The sequence below is a fragment of the Chrysochloris asiatica genome, unplaced genomic scaffold (assembly GCF_000296735.1).
Source record: "Chrysochloris asiatica unplaced genomic scaffold, ChrAsi1.0 scaffold00076, whole genome shotgun sequence".
Taxonomy (NCBI): domain Eukaryota; kingdom Metazoa; phylum Chordata; class Mammalia; order Afrosoricida; family Chrysochloridae; genus Chrysochloris; species Chrysochloris asiatica.
In genome coordinates, this window is record NW_006408594.1 from 3,507,831 (window position 1) to 3,523,803 (window position 15,973).

At 47.1% G+C, this 15,973-nt stretch overlaps 1 protein-coding gene across 1 annotated transcript in view; it reads right to left on the reverse strand.

The window, feature by feature from the left end:
* The window catches only part of PICK1 (protein interacting with PRKCA 1), a 29,768-nt gene extending 23,936 nt beyond the window's left edge, over positions 1-5,832 (reverse strand). Inside the window, exons 1-3 of the mRNA XM_006865194.1 lie at positions 5,660-5,832; positions 5,419-5,516; positions 3,598-3,709 (exon numbers count right to left, since the gene is read on the reverse strand). Of these exons, the coding sequence (XP_006865256.1) occupies positions 3,598-3,709; positions 5,419-5,459 (153 nt within the window). The 5' untranslated portion in view covers positions 5,460-5,516; positions 5,660-5,832. The remainder of the gene's footprint in view (positions 1-3,597; positions 3,710-5,418; positions 5,517-5,659) is intronic.
* Positions 5,833-15,973: the final 10,141 nt, after the last annotated feature.

Sequence of the window (15,973 nt, forward strand, 5' to 3'; positions counted from 1 at the left end):
GCAGTTCATGGTACCTTCAATATTGCAGCTATTGAAAATACCAAGGCTTGGGTCAGGCGCACCTTACGTTGAGGTGCAACCCATACTGAAGACTGTGGTCTTTGTATGTTTCAATGTTCAATAATCTGCAAAACATCTTACAACATGGATGAAGCTAGGTGAAAAGGACAAATATTGTATGAGACCCATGTTGTAAAAAGGTTTTACAACAGTTAAATCTGTTACGAAAAGTTTTTTTTGATAAAGGAAACATTCTACAATGGTTACCCGGGGGTGAGGGAGGAAAAATTACTCACAGGCTAGAGGGTAGACACATGTTAACATGGGTGACAAGGCAGGCATCTATAAGAAGAGGGTGGTTGGCAGAGGAAAGATAAAGGTAGCGGAGACACAGAGAGGAAGGCAAGAGTTAAAGCGAATAGAGGTAAATACTGTTAACTGATGATCCATGGAAAGGATTGTAACCATCGTTAGGATATGAACTGTATGGTTTGCTGAATGTAAACTTGATGATCTGCTCTTTAAACCTTCACTTGATTCACAAGAAAAAGCTTAAAAACAACAAAAGAAGGAGCTTAATCACAGGAGGTCACTAAGCTAGGCAGAGATCCATCTACAGAGCAGTCAGCACAGTAACGATCCACCAGAATGAGCGAGCGCTCTGGAAGGGTCATTGTGTTCTTCCCTTCCCAGTCCCTCGTGCCTACAACAAAGCCAGACCCAATGTAGGTATCTCAGGAAACATTTCCTGAGCAAGATCTCTGTTGCATTAATATTGATGTGGCCAAACCCGACAATATCGCTACTTGGGGTCGATGGCAGGGGCCGAGTGTGGTTTGAGAAGAGAGTTCCAGTCTCATTTACTGGACTAAGAGGAGGCAACAGATGCACACAGCAGGCAGGCGGCTCCCATAGCATCAGGGCCTTGTAGCATTCTTTCCTCAGTAAAGCGACTCACATAGTACACTGCCAGAAATATTTAAAAATCGACTATGCTCCTTTAAATCACAGTGAAATGGAACACATACAGATCCGTATCTTAGACAACAGTGAGCTGAAATGGACACTTGTGTTGGCCATTCTTAGTTGGATAATCAAAGGGTTTACTATGCTGGGAATAACAAATTGAAAATGAATGGTATAGTATTCATGATCAAAAAGAACATTTCAAGATAATAATAATATCCATTCGCCTGAGAGGAAGTTAACACCACTATTATTCAGATTCACACACCAACCACTAAAGTCAGTGAGGATGAAGTTGAAGAATTCTACCAACTTCTTCAGTCTGAAATTGATCAAACATGCAATCAAGATGCATTGATAATTACCGGCGACTGGAATGCAAAGGCTGGAAACAAAGAGGAAGGATCAGTGGAAGGGAAATACGGCCTTGGTGATAGGAATGATGCTGGAGATCACATGATAGAATTTTGTGAGACCAAAGTTGTTCACTGCAAGTAGCTTTTTCCAACATTGTAAAAGGTGACTATACACATGGAGCTCACCAGACAGAACACACAGGAATCAAATTAAATTAACTGTGGGAAGACACAATGGAGAAGCTCAGTATTATCAGTCAAAACAAGGCCAGGGGAAAACTGGAACAGACCATCAAATGCTAATATGCAAATTCCGGCTGAAGCTGAAGAAAATGAAAACAAGTCCATGAGAGCCAAAAGATGACCTTAAATATAACCCACCTGAATTTAGAGACCAGTATGGCACTGTGGGTTAATGTACCAGACTGCAAAGCCATTTGAACTGCAAGGTTGGCGGTTCAAGCTCACCAGTTGCTCCTTGGAAACCCTGTACAGGGTCGCTATGGGTCGGAATTGACTCGACAGCACTTAACAACAAACAATCAAGACCAGATTTGATGCATTAGACACTGTTGATTGAAAACCAGAAGAGTTGTCAGTTTGAGGACTAAGCTGTGCCTGACCCAAGTCACAGTATTTTTCAATTGCTGTTAGCATAGTGGTTACGAATTAGGCTACTAACCTCAGGGTCAGCAGTTCGAAACTACCAACAATGTTCCGCGGGAGAAAGATGTGGCTTTCTGCTCCCATAAAGATTTACAGCCTCGGAAACCCTGTACAGGGTCGCTATGAGTCAGAACCAACTCCACAGCACACAACAACAACAACACTGTTTAGTAAGTGCTCACTAATGTCATGCATTGGAATTTGTCATTTTATTTAAGCTTCACAACAATCCAAAGATATATATACATGTATGTATTTTACATCTTCATCTTCCCGGTGAGGGCACTGAGTCCTAGGGTGAAGGTTAAGTAATTGCTAATAAGCAGGGAGCTTACAGATGAACTGAGGTCAGTTTTATTTCAAAATTGATTCACTACACTTCACTTGCAGCACTGGTGGCACTGTAGGATAAGCACTGGACTGCTACCCACAAGGTCAATTGTTCAAACCTAACAGCTGCTCTGTGGGAGAAAGATGAGGTTTCTGTGCCCATAAAGATTTACAGCCTCAGAAACCCTACACATGGTCACTATGAGTCAGGGCTGACTTGACAGCACTAACATCAAATTGAAGTTGTCAAGGACTTCAGTCTTCCTGGATCAACTATCCACACTCATGGAAGCAGCAATCAAGAAATCAAACGACGTACTGCATTAGGCAAATCTGCTGCACAAGACCTTTTTAAAGTGTTGAAGAGCAAAGATGTCAGCTTGAGGACTAAGGTGCTCCTGACCCAAGCCATGGTATTTTCAATTACCTCATATGCATGCGAAAGCTGGACAGTAAATAAGGAAAACCGTAGAAGAATTGATGCTTTTGAGTTACGGTGTTGGAGGAGAATATTGAAAGTGCCATGGGCTGCCAAAAGAACCAATAGATCCGTTCTGGATGAAGTGCAGCCAGAGTGCTCCTTGGAGGCCAGGATGGACAAACTTCGTCTCTCATACTTCAGACATATTGTCAGGAGGGACCAGTCCCTGAAGAAGGATCTCATGTTTGGTAAGGTGGAGGGTCAGAGAAAAAGAGGAAGACCCCCCAGTGAGATGGATTGGCCAACTGGCAGTATCGATGGACTCAAGCGTGGCAACAGTAGTGAATTTGGCCCAGGATCGGACAGTGTTTCGTTCTCCTGTGCATGGTGTCGCTGTGAGTTGTACCGACTGGATGGCACCTGACAACAGCAACAACAACATCAAGAACAACACACTTCCCTTGAGCTAGTACCCAGCTGATTCAGTAAAGACAGTTTTACTGTGTGTCCACTACATGCCATGCACTGGATTAGGTGCTAACCACAGTGAACAAAGAGCACAGGGACCCCCGGTCCTCCTAGAGCAAAGAGTCAGATAGAGTAGCTAAGTCCAGAACAAGTGGCAAACAACTGTTGGATTAAAGGCAGTGATAAGTGTTGAAAAAGAAAAACAAGCAGCCACTGAAATAAGAGAAAACTAAGGGCAGGCCTGACAGGGTGCTTTTCAATGACTCACGGATGCCAGTCTGGTACTTCCTGGTGGCGAACAAACCAACTCTACAGGGCACCTGCAGCACCCAAGACAGGAAGTACGCACCCTTTCTAGGCCCTTGCCCCCACCTCGAAAGAGATAGATACCTGGACGATATAGAGGCAGGGACAGTACTGGGCCCCTCCTCCAATGCTGATCCCGATGAGGTTCTGAGCATCCTTCTGCAGGGTCACCTTCCCGGGCACAGTAGGGATTCCGCTAGAAAGAGAAACAAGAAGCTCAACCTCCTGAAGGATGCTTGGAGGACACAGGGTAGCGGGTGGGGCTCCTCCTGCTTCATAACCTTTGCCCCTCATTTGACCAGAAAGGCAGCGTTTTGTTCTGGAAAGTGCGCAGCTTTAGGAGTTATGCAGATGTGAGATTAAATCGTAGCTCTGCCAGTTATCAACTCTGGGATATGTGTATGTTACCCTCTCTGCATAAAATGAGGAAGCTATTTTATTACCAGTCATTGCGATGAAGTACCTGGAAGATACATGTAACAGTTCAACACAGAGCAGGTAACGCCTTAAAAGTAGCTCCCTTAACAAATCCTTACAGCAAGGATCATTTCCACCCCCTCCATACACAGAGTATAGACAGGGACGGGAAACTTGGACATTGGCTACCCAAGATGGGGAGGCTACAAAGGCAAAAAGTGACTGGCTTACAAGCTTTCAAGAGGGAACCTAGATCCAGAGGGTGTGAAGGAAGGTAGAATCTCCACTGAGTAGTATCCAATCTGTCTAGGTGGGGCTGATGAAATGAAATGTGGATAGGTCTCTTGTGATACAATAGTGAATAATTGTTATCAGGACTGCTTATGAGGGTTGGAAATGTAAAGGTAGATGGTCCCTGGGACCATCAAGGGAGAAGAGTGTAGAGCGGGACCCTATCCAGAGAAACAGTGATGCCTGAGATGGAGGTACAGACAATGACGTGGAGAGATGGAGTAGTTGGGGACTTTAGACACAGAGAGGGAGAGGGGCTGTGTGCTGACAACCGGGGGGCAGGCTTGTAGTGTATACCCTTTGGTTGTCTGATGATGCATAGAGGGGATTGTAACCATGACAATGAAACAATATACGATAGGATGAATGTAAAACTAATGTTCTCCCATGTAAACTATCACATAATTCACAATAAAACATTAAAAAAAAAAAATAGCTCCCTTTCTCTTCCCTTCATTCTGCCTCTGAGATTTCATTCAGGCTCTGTCCTTGTCACCTGCCTAGGCTCACATGGAACGTTACGGCCACCTCCTCTCAGAAGTCCTCACCTGTTCAACCCTTTCCACTTTCTACCTGCTCAACTACTCTACATCTCAGGTGTCACTACAAATTAGCCCATACTTATGTTTTATAGTAAAGAATCTTATTTATTCCATCACTAATGCAGAAAACACTTGCTAATCCCACTCTGGGAAGTGTGGTGTCTCTGTAGGATAAGCATCACAAGGTTGGTGGTTCGAGCTCTCCAGCAGTAGAAAGATGAAGCTTTTTGCTCCTGCAAAGATTTATAGCCTCAGAAATCCTACACTGGGTTGCTATGAGTCAGAAGTGACTACGCCCTACTGAGGGCTACGGACACAGTATGGCAGTGGTTGGGCCCAGTGTTTGTCCTCATGGAGGATACAACCTAACAGAGAAACAAACCTAATCTTTAAAATTTGGTTCCACTAATTGTCTTGACTGGGGAAACAGCAGAGTTATGACTTTCCTCTTCATCCTTCAAAACCAAACTCGACTGTCACCTCCTCTGAGCCGTCACTGTCTGTTACCGTGTCCTACCACCTGCAGATGGTGAGCTCCTAGACGGGCTGACCCCTTGCAGTTTCAGCACAGGACATTACCCCCTGCTGCAAAGCAAGGGGTCTGAGGAACCTGGGGTTCCTGCCCTCCCGGGCCTCGGGGGAACCCAACACTCACAGTTTATCCTCTTCGATGTCATAATCCAAGTCTGCAAACATGGTTCCAGGAGTCGGGATGGACCGGCTCACTGCCCAGCTCGGTAGGGGAATAGGGAACTGGATCGGGAGAGACAGGAGGGTAGGGGTTTAGGGAACTGAAGTGCTCGCATGTCAACCCCAGCCCTGCAGACTCGGGACAGCCAGACCTCCCACTTCCCTCAGGATGGACGGTGCCGGCCGGGGGTGGCGGTGACTCTTACTAGGTAGAGGGAGGAACTCCAGGCCAGGGTGACGGGTTCAAATCCCAAAGCCCGCCCCACGGGCCTCCAGAACCTTGGTGGCTGTCTCTGTCGCTCACCGGAAGCGTCGATCTCACAGCCGGGTCCGGGCCAGGCTGGCACCTGAACCCACCTGCCGTTCCACCTGTCGACAGCCGCGACTGTCACGTCACTTCCGGCGAGACACGGAAGTCCCGCCGTCCCTCTCCCCGAGGCACTTACCCCAATCCCTGCAGGCAGCTCTTCCCTTTCTGGCTCCCGAGGCTCCCAGAACCAGGAAAGAGAATAAGTATGGGCGGGAGCTCGCAGTTGGTTTGAAGAAGCGGAAACAGAGGAACGTTCTGGACAGGCTGACAGCGTTTAGTCCCGCCCCTCGCTCTGTCGTCGCCGCCATCTTGGTGAGGGTCGGGAGCGTCCCAGCCTCCTCCGCGGAACGCAGAGGACCACGCAGGCCCACGGTTGCCGTGGCAACGAAAGCATCCCTGAGCGGGGACCTCCCGCTTTATTCAATGAACTACAAACACCAAGATCTTCCCGTTCACACTCTAAACTCTTGGGCCTAGACCAAGTCTGCGGAGGACTCTTTTACTCGAATGATAGTGTCCAAGCTGGAATGGCGCCTTAAAATCTCATCTCAACTTTACTTTTGCAGCAGGAAACGATGTCCTAAGAGGGAAAGTGATTTTGTCCAGTGCCACCCAAAATTGATACAAGATCCAGATCTTCATCCGGAGACTCTTGGCGCCCAGTCCGGTGTCCCTTACACACTAGACTGGGAGTCAGGAGACCTGTATTCAGTGGATCTGAAACTAACGACCCATCAGACAAGTTCCCCTCCTTCATTTCCGTTTACATGCCTCAGTTTCCCCATATTCAATCCAAAGACATGGAGGTTCATGCTTCCCGTCTTCCCTTCTAGTACTAGATTGTGGTATTTAGTGACATATTCCTCACACCTCCACTTCCTTCTTTTGTTGCTGAGGAGCAGTCCTCTGGAGCCCCCTGTATCTGGGGCTCAGGAAATAGTATCCAAGGAGTCCTCTCCCTGCCAACCTCTACAGTCATTGTAAAGAAGGTGCCTCCCCAACCTAGCAGCGTGGGGCAGACCTGCCCAGCCTGTTTCCCTAGCTGCCCTATGGGCTGTGAGGGAATGGAGATGTAGGGGATGGGTTTCCACTTATCCCAGGCTTGAAAGGGAGCTAACCTGGGTCTTAGCAGATATGCACTTCTCTGCAGTACACATCCCTTCCACAGAATTTTTAAGCTTAAAGGAGAGGAAAACAAGTGTTGCCAGTCACAATTTTCAAGTGAGGAAACTGAGGCTCAGGGAAGTGGTTTCCCTTCTTGACACAGGCGGTGGTGGCAAGCCTAGGACTGGAATCCTGTGCTCCCTCCACAGGGCTGGAACCACTGAGCCCTGTGGCTAGAGCAGCATTTCTATTTTCAAGCAAGCAGCATCTTTCATCCCAGATGTTTTAATATGAACTGTAGCTCTTCCAGCCAGGACTACTTGAGCCCAAGCCTGGGCTCTGCCATTTTGGAAATGGGGGATCTTGGACAAAGTCCTTTGCTTCTGAGCCTCAGGTGTCTGTAAGGTGAGGATAATGATTCCTCCCAAAATAGTTTTTTAAAAGATGAAGACAAAAAGGAGACAAAGGTGATGAGAGTGTTTTGTAAGTGATTCCCATGGCACAGGTGTTTCTGAGTGGTTACTGTTAGGCCTTCGCCCAGCCACTTCAAAAGGTAAAGCAGATGGTGCAGTTACAGGGCCTTCATCAGATAGATGCATCAGGGAAGTACAGATTCCTGGGATCCCTCTTAGACATATTGGAGAAGAGTCGCTTGGAGGCTGCATTTTCACAAAGCTCTAAAGACAACTTCAGGGCCCACTGCAGGTTGAGGACCACTGTGTCAGGATTCAGAAAGCACAGCGTCTGTACTGAGTGGGCATGCTCGGGTCCACCACGGGTCCCTGCCCCAGAGATGTCTCACTGTCCTGGCGGAAGCCCAGGATGTTGTATGAACCAAAGGTGGGACTCCTGCCTAGACCGAAGGCCAAAGAAGGCTTCCTGAAGGAAGTGACATCTCATCTGGTGGTACACTGACTGAGAAGAGGGAAAGGGCAACACAGACAGAGGCTAGAGCTGGTGCAAAGGCCTCCCATGACAGGTGGGGGTCTGGGGCAAGGCACAGCCTTCTCAATTGAAGATAGTCATGAGTAGAAGGAGCATGGGATGAACCACCATCCCAGCCAGAGTCACCGATGAAGAGGCCTCAGGAGGGGCCTGACTCAGGATGATGAGTAGGATTCTAGGGAGCTGAAATTGATTTTTTTTTTGGGGGGGGGGGGCACTTTCCAGAAGACTCTGGTCCTCAAACCTTCCGTCTCCAAGCTTGACTTTCCTTTTCCCCTGCAGCTTCTCCGGAGCCCTGCCAAGACAGGCAGATGGCCTTGCAGGAAACCCAGCCCTGCTATCTGGGGCAAGTCTCAGTCCCACTCTGGGTCTGGAGCCTCCAAGTTCTACTCCTAGTCTCAGAGTCAATCAGGACAAAACTGCCTTCACAGCCCCATATTCCCGAGGATGTGCTGCCACCCAGTGGCTATTACAATACACATCTAGAATCCTAGAAAAACAAGGAGAGTCCCTCCCTCTCTAGTCTTGTCACTACCCTGTCCCTTCCCAGCCTGCACTTGGCTAGGGACACCATGAGTCTTTGCAGGTTGTGGGCGGTAGGTGAGGCTGGCTATGTGCATGCCATGCTGCGACTTCATATGTCTGCCTTCAGCAGTCGGTGCCACCCAGCACAGGGCCTCACATGATTACTATCTGACTCACTATCTGGCAAGAAAGGCCGCTGCAAGAAACCAACGGTGGAATGATAGAATTTGGTTCAATTCATCATCAGCTGAGAAGTTGAAAAAATACACTTTAAAGTCAAAAGAATAGAAACAACATAGACAAATCCTGACCAAAAGGGGGGAAATGCCGAACAAAAATTTTGAATTCTCATGGAACTTTCTGGAGCCGTGAAGGCTGGCTGAGCCCCTGAAACTCTTACCCTGAGATCATCCTTAAACCAAAGGTATCCCCTGAAGTCTTCTGAAAGCCAAACAGTACTTGAGCTGAACTAGTAAAGCATTTCTGACTCGAGCCTTAAGTTCTTTTAAGATCTATCTGTTGTTGTTAAATGCCGCTAACTCTGTTAAAACTCATAGCGACTCTGTATAGAGTTTCCGGGAAGCAGCTGATGAGCTTGAACTGCCAACCTTGTAGTTAGTAGTCCAGGGCTTGTCCTACAGCGTCACATCAGGACTATGGGATCAAATTGACAACAGCAACTTCAAAAATTGAATAGGAGCTCTGGGTGGGGTCAGTGAGTGTGTGTTGATGGAAGAGGGACTACTCAGAGGAGGGTAAGAAATTGCACAACTTGAACATGATCATTGTCACTAAATGGTACGTGCAGACACTATTGAATCGATATATGTTTTGCTGTGTGTATTCTTTTTTTTTTTTTTTTAATGTTTTATTGTGAATTATGTGATAGTTTACATGGGAGAACATTGGTTTTACATTCATTCTATCGTATATCGTCTCATAGCCATGGTTACAATCCCCTCCATGCAATCCTTCCCCCGTACCCCCCAGATCTGCTGTGCATATTCTTAATCACAAGGAACTCTGGTACTGCTGTAAGATAAGCACTGGACTGCTAATCACAAGATCAGCAGTTCAAACCCACCGGCAACTCCTCGGGAGAAAAAAGGCTATCTGCTCCTGTAAAGATTTACGGCCTCAGGAACCCTATTAGTCAGAGGCATTGTGATATTCTCAATCACAACAAGAAAATAAATAGGTAAAATTGAAGAGCTAGCAATGGTGACAAGAATAGAAATACTGAACATTTACTATGTGCCAGGCACTGAGTTAAGCAGTCTCTGTTCATTACCTCACGTAGACCTATCAGCAGCCCTTAGAGGTGACTACTGTTCATGTACTTATTCATTCATCACTAGGTTATTTATTGAGCTCTTATTATAACTGTGCCATGAGGACACAGCGGAGAACAAGATGCGCAAGGTTGTGCCCTCAGGGAGCTCAGGTGAGTGGGAGGACAAACGGGTGTATTTCAGTTGGTGACCAGAGTTATGGATATGTAAATGGGGGTGAGGAGGTGTTGGAAGTGAAGGACATTTAGATATGGTGGTTAGAGAGGGTCTCTCAGAAGAAGGGACCAGAGAGCCTCAAAAGGAGATCAGCTTACAAAGACCCAGGGCAGAGTGTTCCTTTGGCAGATATGAGCTGACACCTTCATACCTTCAAGGAAAGGCCAGGGTGGCTGAAGTGCACCAAGGAAGTGGAGGGGGTGTGAGAATAGGTCAGCAGGGACCAAATCACAAGTTCTTGTGACCCCTACTTCCCAGATGAAGACACTGAGGCTCTGAAAGCTTTGAGACATCTCCCAGTTAATTGGTGGTGGGGCCAGGGTTTGAAAACAGCTGTGTCTGGCCCGGAGCCCAATCCAATCCCTGTGCCTTCTGGGCTGTATGGCCATGGGCAGGTGACCCAGCTGGATGAGACTTCAGTGAGAGACCTGCTAGCTCTAGACTCATGAAGAGCACTGGTGGAAACACTGGACAGGACAATGACTGTGTGGCTCTAGGAATGTCACTTGACCTCTCTGGGCCTCAGTCTCCATGTAAAGTCAGTGGTCTCGGAGCCTGAGTGCTTGTTCTTCAATGTAAATCAGATCGTGACACTTCTCTGCTCAAAATGCTTTTCCATCTTCCCACCACACACAAAATAACACCACCCAGGTCCTTAGAGGGACCTGAAGTCCTCTGAGACTTGGGCCTGCTTACCCACCCACACTCTGTTTCAGGCCCTCTTACTGATCCTAGAACACATCAAAATGTTCCCACCTCAGGGCCTTTACATTTGCAGTTCCCTGTGCTTGTAAATGCTCTTCCCCAATTCAACTGTGCTTACTTCACCCAAGTCTCTACTCCAATGTCACCTCCTCAGAGCCCCCAGCACAAATGCAGCCCTTGGCTAGTGTCTCCGGAACACCCTGGAGACACCTTATATAAGAAACCTGACGATTTCTTTCCAGGTGGCCAGTGGTTTGCATCTTATCTGTCTGCCCACCAGGTCTGGTCAGGTGACCACGCTGTCCTCAGCACCCAGTACAGTGCCTGGCACACAGTAGCAACACTCATGTGTGTTAACTGAATGAATGCATGTGCCATTGAAAGCAGGTGGCCAGAGATAGTTAAAGTCTCAAATGCTAGAGCAAGGACCAGGGGCTCTGAAGTGCCTGGCACTGGGGAACCATGGAGGCGAGGGGCAGAGGGGTTAGATTTGTGTGTTGATTGGAGTTCATGGTTCAGCCCTCAGCAGACTGAGGAAATCGGAGACCCTGCAGGTTTAGGTGGATCGCCCTGGTGGGCCATGGATCTGTGGGGTCAGGTCCACTTGTTGTTGTTAAGTGCTATGAAGTCAGTTCCAACTTGTAGCAACCTGTATAGGGTTTCCAAGGAGCTGCTGGTGGGATTGAACTGCCGACCTTGTAGTTCAAACCAACTTTGTGGTTCAGTGCATTCTCCTACAGCACCACACCAGGACCCCATTTAGGGACAAGACAAGTCTCCCAGCAGCCTGGCAGTGAGCCAGCAGCCTGGCAGTGAGTGGATGGAGGCTGAGGAGAAGGCTTGTTGTTGTTGTTGTTAAGTGCCGTCGAGTCGGTTCCGACCCATGTACAGGGTTTCCGAGGGTGTAAATCTTTACGGGAGTAGAAAGCCTCATCTTTCTCCCGCGGAGCGGCTGGTAGTTTCGAACCGCTGACCTTAAGGCTCGCAGCCCGGTTCGTAACCACTATGCTACCAGAGCTCCTGAGGAGAAGGCTTAGCATTGTTCAAAGTCATCTGCACTCTCCCTTGAGGTGGGGATGAGCTTTGATAGAGTGGTGGGCCTCACTGCCCTTGGCATACAGTGCAGTTCTGTCTTCCTTTCTTCCCTACACCTCCTATAGTTGCTGCTTCTGGCCAGAGATGGGGCAAGAGTTTCCATGGAGGCTGAGTCCCCACAATAGCCCCCAAAGCAGCTCTATTCCTGGATCTGCTTAACAAGTAATCGGCTGACCCCCTGGCCTTCCCTCCACCCAGCCCCCAGCATGCTGCCCCCAGGGTTAGGTCAGTGATGAAAGCCTAGGGAACCTAGGAGTGGTGGGCTCCAGCTTGGGGAGAGAGGACAGTGTCTGATTGTTCCGGGGACCGGCTCCTCTCTCCTCCCTCTCTCCTCGTCTCTTTCTCCCTTCCTCCTCCTCCTTCTCTCTCTCTGTCTCACTCGCCCACACACACTTTCTCTTTCTCTCAAGGGTTCTCAAACTCAACTGGGAAATGATCACATATTCCCCTACCCCCTGCCTCCCAAGAGTCGGAGCCAGCAGGTCCAGCACAGACACAGGGTTCAGACAAAGAGCTAGAGGACCAGGGAACTATGGGAGACCACGTTGGAAAGAACCAATGATCCGAACCAGAAGACCTTGGGCATCTGAACCTCGGTGACCTCGCGCATGAAATAGAGTCGTGGGATGCCAAGAGCCAGGCCAGCCCACAGGAAGGCTATACAGATGACATTTGAAGACAGATGTAAATGTGTCTTGTCCCTTCTTTGCCCTGTGTCCTGCCATGGCCTCTCCCATCAGTGTTCTTATGCTCATGAATCTGTCCCTTGGTCTAAGTGTCACCTTTGTATCAGTAAAACCATACTGGTTGTTGTTAAGTGCCTGTTGTTGTAGTTTCTGTTGTTAAGTGCCATTGAGTCGGTTCTGACTCACAGCAACCCAGTAAAGGGTTTCTGAGGAGTGACTGGTGGGTTTGAACTACTGACCTTGAAGTTAGTAATCCAGTACTTCTCCAACAGCGCCACACCAAAGTATCTTGATGTTTGGTAGGTAAATTCGTTTACTTTATTCTTCTTTAGAAACGTTTCAGCTGTTCTTAGAAATTTGCTCTTTCTTAGTATAGATTCAGCTTGACAAACTCCACCAAAAACTCTGTGAGGGTTTTAATCAGGATTGTACTGAATTTAGACATTAATTTGGGAAGACTGATATCCTTATAATACTGAATCTCTGTGTGCAAATTAATGGCTGTCTTTCTCCATGTATTTAGGTCTTTGACTCTGTCTTAAGGAAAATTTCAAATATGCAACATCAAACTGACTATTGAGAATATATATAAATGGAATTGCACAGTATGTAACCTTTCAAGAGAGCTAGTGTTTTTTTTTCTTTCATTCAACTTAATTCCCTTAAGCTCCACCCTAGTTGCTACCTGTCAATATGCTGTTCCTTTTGTTCCTGATTGCTGTTTTTATGAATGTATTAGTTTGTTTAACTATTCACCCACTGAAGACTATTTAAGCTATTTACAGGTTTTAACTATTACAGATAAAACTGCCATGAACAATCATGTGTGTCAAAGCTACAATTACTTTTTACTATTGATTTGGTATAGGAATATCCTTTATCTCTGCTACATTTCTCTTGTAATTTTAATGTTTTAATGATTTGCCTGTGGTGTCTGTTGTGGTTTCTATGAAGATAATCGGTATCATCTGCAAATAATACCAGTTTCATTTCTTCCTTTCCAATCCCTATACCTTATTTTTTTGGTTCATGTCCCACTTTCTCAGTGAGGGCCTCAGATACTAGAACGTGAGTGTCCAACGCATTTTGTTCCTGATTTTTTCCCCCTATAATTTACTTTATTTTGGTGTTGTTGTTGAGAATATGCACAGCAAAAACATACAGTAGTTCATGTTTCAGTAACATCGATGGCCTTCTTTGAGTTAGACAACCAATCCTAGTCCTTCTTTCTGAGTTGTTCCTCCCCCATGAGTGCAAAATCTTGATGCCCCCTAACGTTCCTACCTAAGGAGCTCTGGTAGCATAGTGGTTACGAATCGGGCTATGAACCTCAAGGTCAGCAGTTTGAAAAACTACCAGCGGTTCCACGGAAGAAAGATGAGGAGGCTTTCTGCTCCCGTAAAGATTTACACATAACAACAACAAAGGTTCCTACCTAATCTTTCCAGTTGCTGTTGTCCATTTGATCCCATATGGATAGTTCTTAAAAGAATGTAATGCATGCTGCGCAACATTTTAGTATGGAAAGTTCCATTGTCAGTATAAATTTTGGTGTGTTTCAAACAGGTCAGTGAATAAAATATTATTTAAAAATAAAAATAAAGAAAATAATGCTCAAGAAAATATGTTTTACTTGTTCTGCCAAATGACTCTTTGGTTTTTAAGAGGATTTCTAGGGATATTTTTGGTTTCTGGATTTAAAGGTTATGATTTTAAAGAATGTGCCTGTTCCCCTTTAAGAACTACATTGGGGCTGATTCAGGTAGAGAACCTTTATCAATTCAAGGAAATTTCTTTCTAGGCCAAGTTTGCCAAAGCATTTTTATCATAAGTAGATGATGAAATTTATTGTAAGTGCCAAGATGATCATATGGTTCCTCTCCCTTCATTTCCTAACGTGATGAATTACATTAATAGATTTTTAAATGTTAAACCACCTTTGCATTTCTAGAATAAGCTCAATTAGGCCATGATGTATATATATATCTTTTATATTCCTTGCTGGATTTGCTGAATTCATTGCTGAATATTTTATTTAGGATTTTGGCATCTAATCTCATGAGCGGGATTGGTCCAATATATGCGTCTGAATAGATGGGCAAGAGCCATCTTGGAGTCTAAAGCATTTTTCCTCATATGTCTCTTAGGATCTTTTTCCCTGTCTCTGTCTCTTTCTCAGAGTGTCTGTGTCTCTCCCTGCACCCCCCCCCACACACACACACACATTGCTTTGGCTCCAAGTGGTTGGCAGAGAGGTGCTCCCATGGGTGGCAAAATCTGGGGTCTGAAGAAGGTGGGGCCCTGGACTTCAAAGGAATCTGCAGCGCTGTGATTCCCCAAACCAACTGAGGGGTCTTTCTCCTGCGCCCCTCCCTGCAGAGACAGAAATCTTCCCCTCCTTTCTGCTTGCTTCCCCCCACCCCCAACCCTCCAGAGGAAGTGGCTAAAAAGGGGCCCCCCCGGGGTCAGGGGTTAATGACCTCATTGTGCTGGGCTGACTGATGATAATGGTAGAGCATTAGCAGCCCCAGGGAGGGCCCCCTGCCCCCACCAGTCAGCCGGTCCAGGCCTTTGATAATTGTTGGAGCCGCCTGCCCCCCCACCCCATGGAGATACCAGACCAACCTCTTAAGTGGGGTCTCATCTGCTGAGGCCTCAGATGTAACCCTCCAGTTCCTCTGCTTCACATCCCGCCCCCCATTCCCTACCACCAGGTGCTGCAGGTGGCCACAGTGGGGGTTCTGGCTAGGGGAGTTGGCCTTGTCCATTGTCCACATCATCTTGGACGCCCAGCACATATCGTGCCACACTAGCCCTACCCCCATCCTCTGGACTCTCATGATTGGATCCTTAGACATGATTGAATGGAGACCAATTCTGCCACTTTGGATGGGGAAACTGGGGAATAGGACTAGACAAGACTCCACTCAGGAACATGACCAGGAATAGAACCAAGTTCTGTGACTTGCTGCTCAAAGGTGCCAGGACTAGGGCCAGTGCTGGGGATGCCAAGGTGAATCAGAAGTCCCTCCCTCGAAGGGCTCGTAGGCTGGTGGGGGTTAGGGAAGTCCATATGTGAACAGGAAATCATAGCTATGGTGGCACATAGCAGTGGGCACCAGAGAAGGAACCCTGAACTCTGAGGCAGGGACACTTCCAAGAGGAGATGATACTAGGGCTCATTCCTAAAGCACAAGTAGAAGTTAGACCAAAGAGGCAAGTGGAGCAACAGGGAAAGGCATTCCAGGCAGAGGGAACAGCCTATGCAAAAGTGCAGAGTAGAACCAGCAAAGTGTGTTCAAGAGCCACAGCAGAGCTCAGTGGTGAGAGAAGAGATAAAGTAAGGAGGTCAGCAAGAACCAAGTTTCCTAAGGTCTCAGATGCCATAAGGAGTTTACACTTGGCAGTTTGTCACCAAGTGGGGAAAGGAGTCATGGGTCTTTTAGTCATTCAACTCACTGAGCTGCAATGTGACCTTGGGCAAGTCATTTCCTCATGTTTCATGGAGCAGTCTCCCATAAGAAGAACCTACCCTAGGCTGTCTGGCCCCAGATTCTGATGAACCTGGTAGACCTGGGCTGGATGAGCAGACACCCACTCCCAACCCCAGGTTCTCTGTCATCTCAATGTCACAAGACTGGA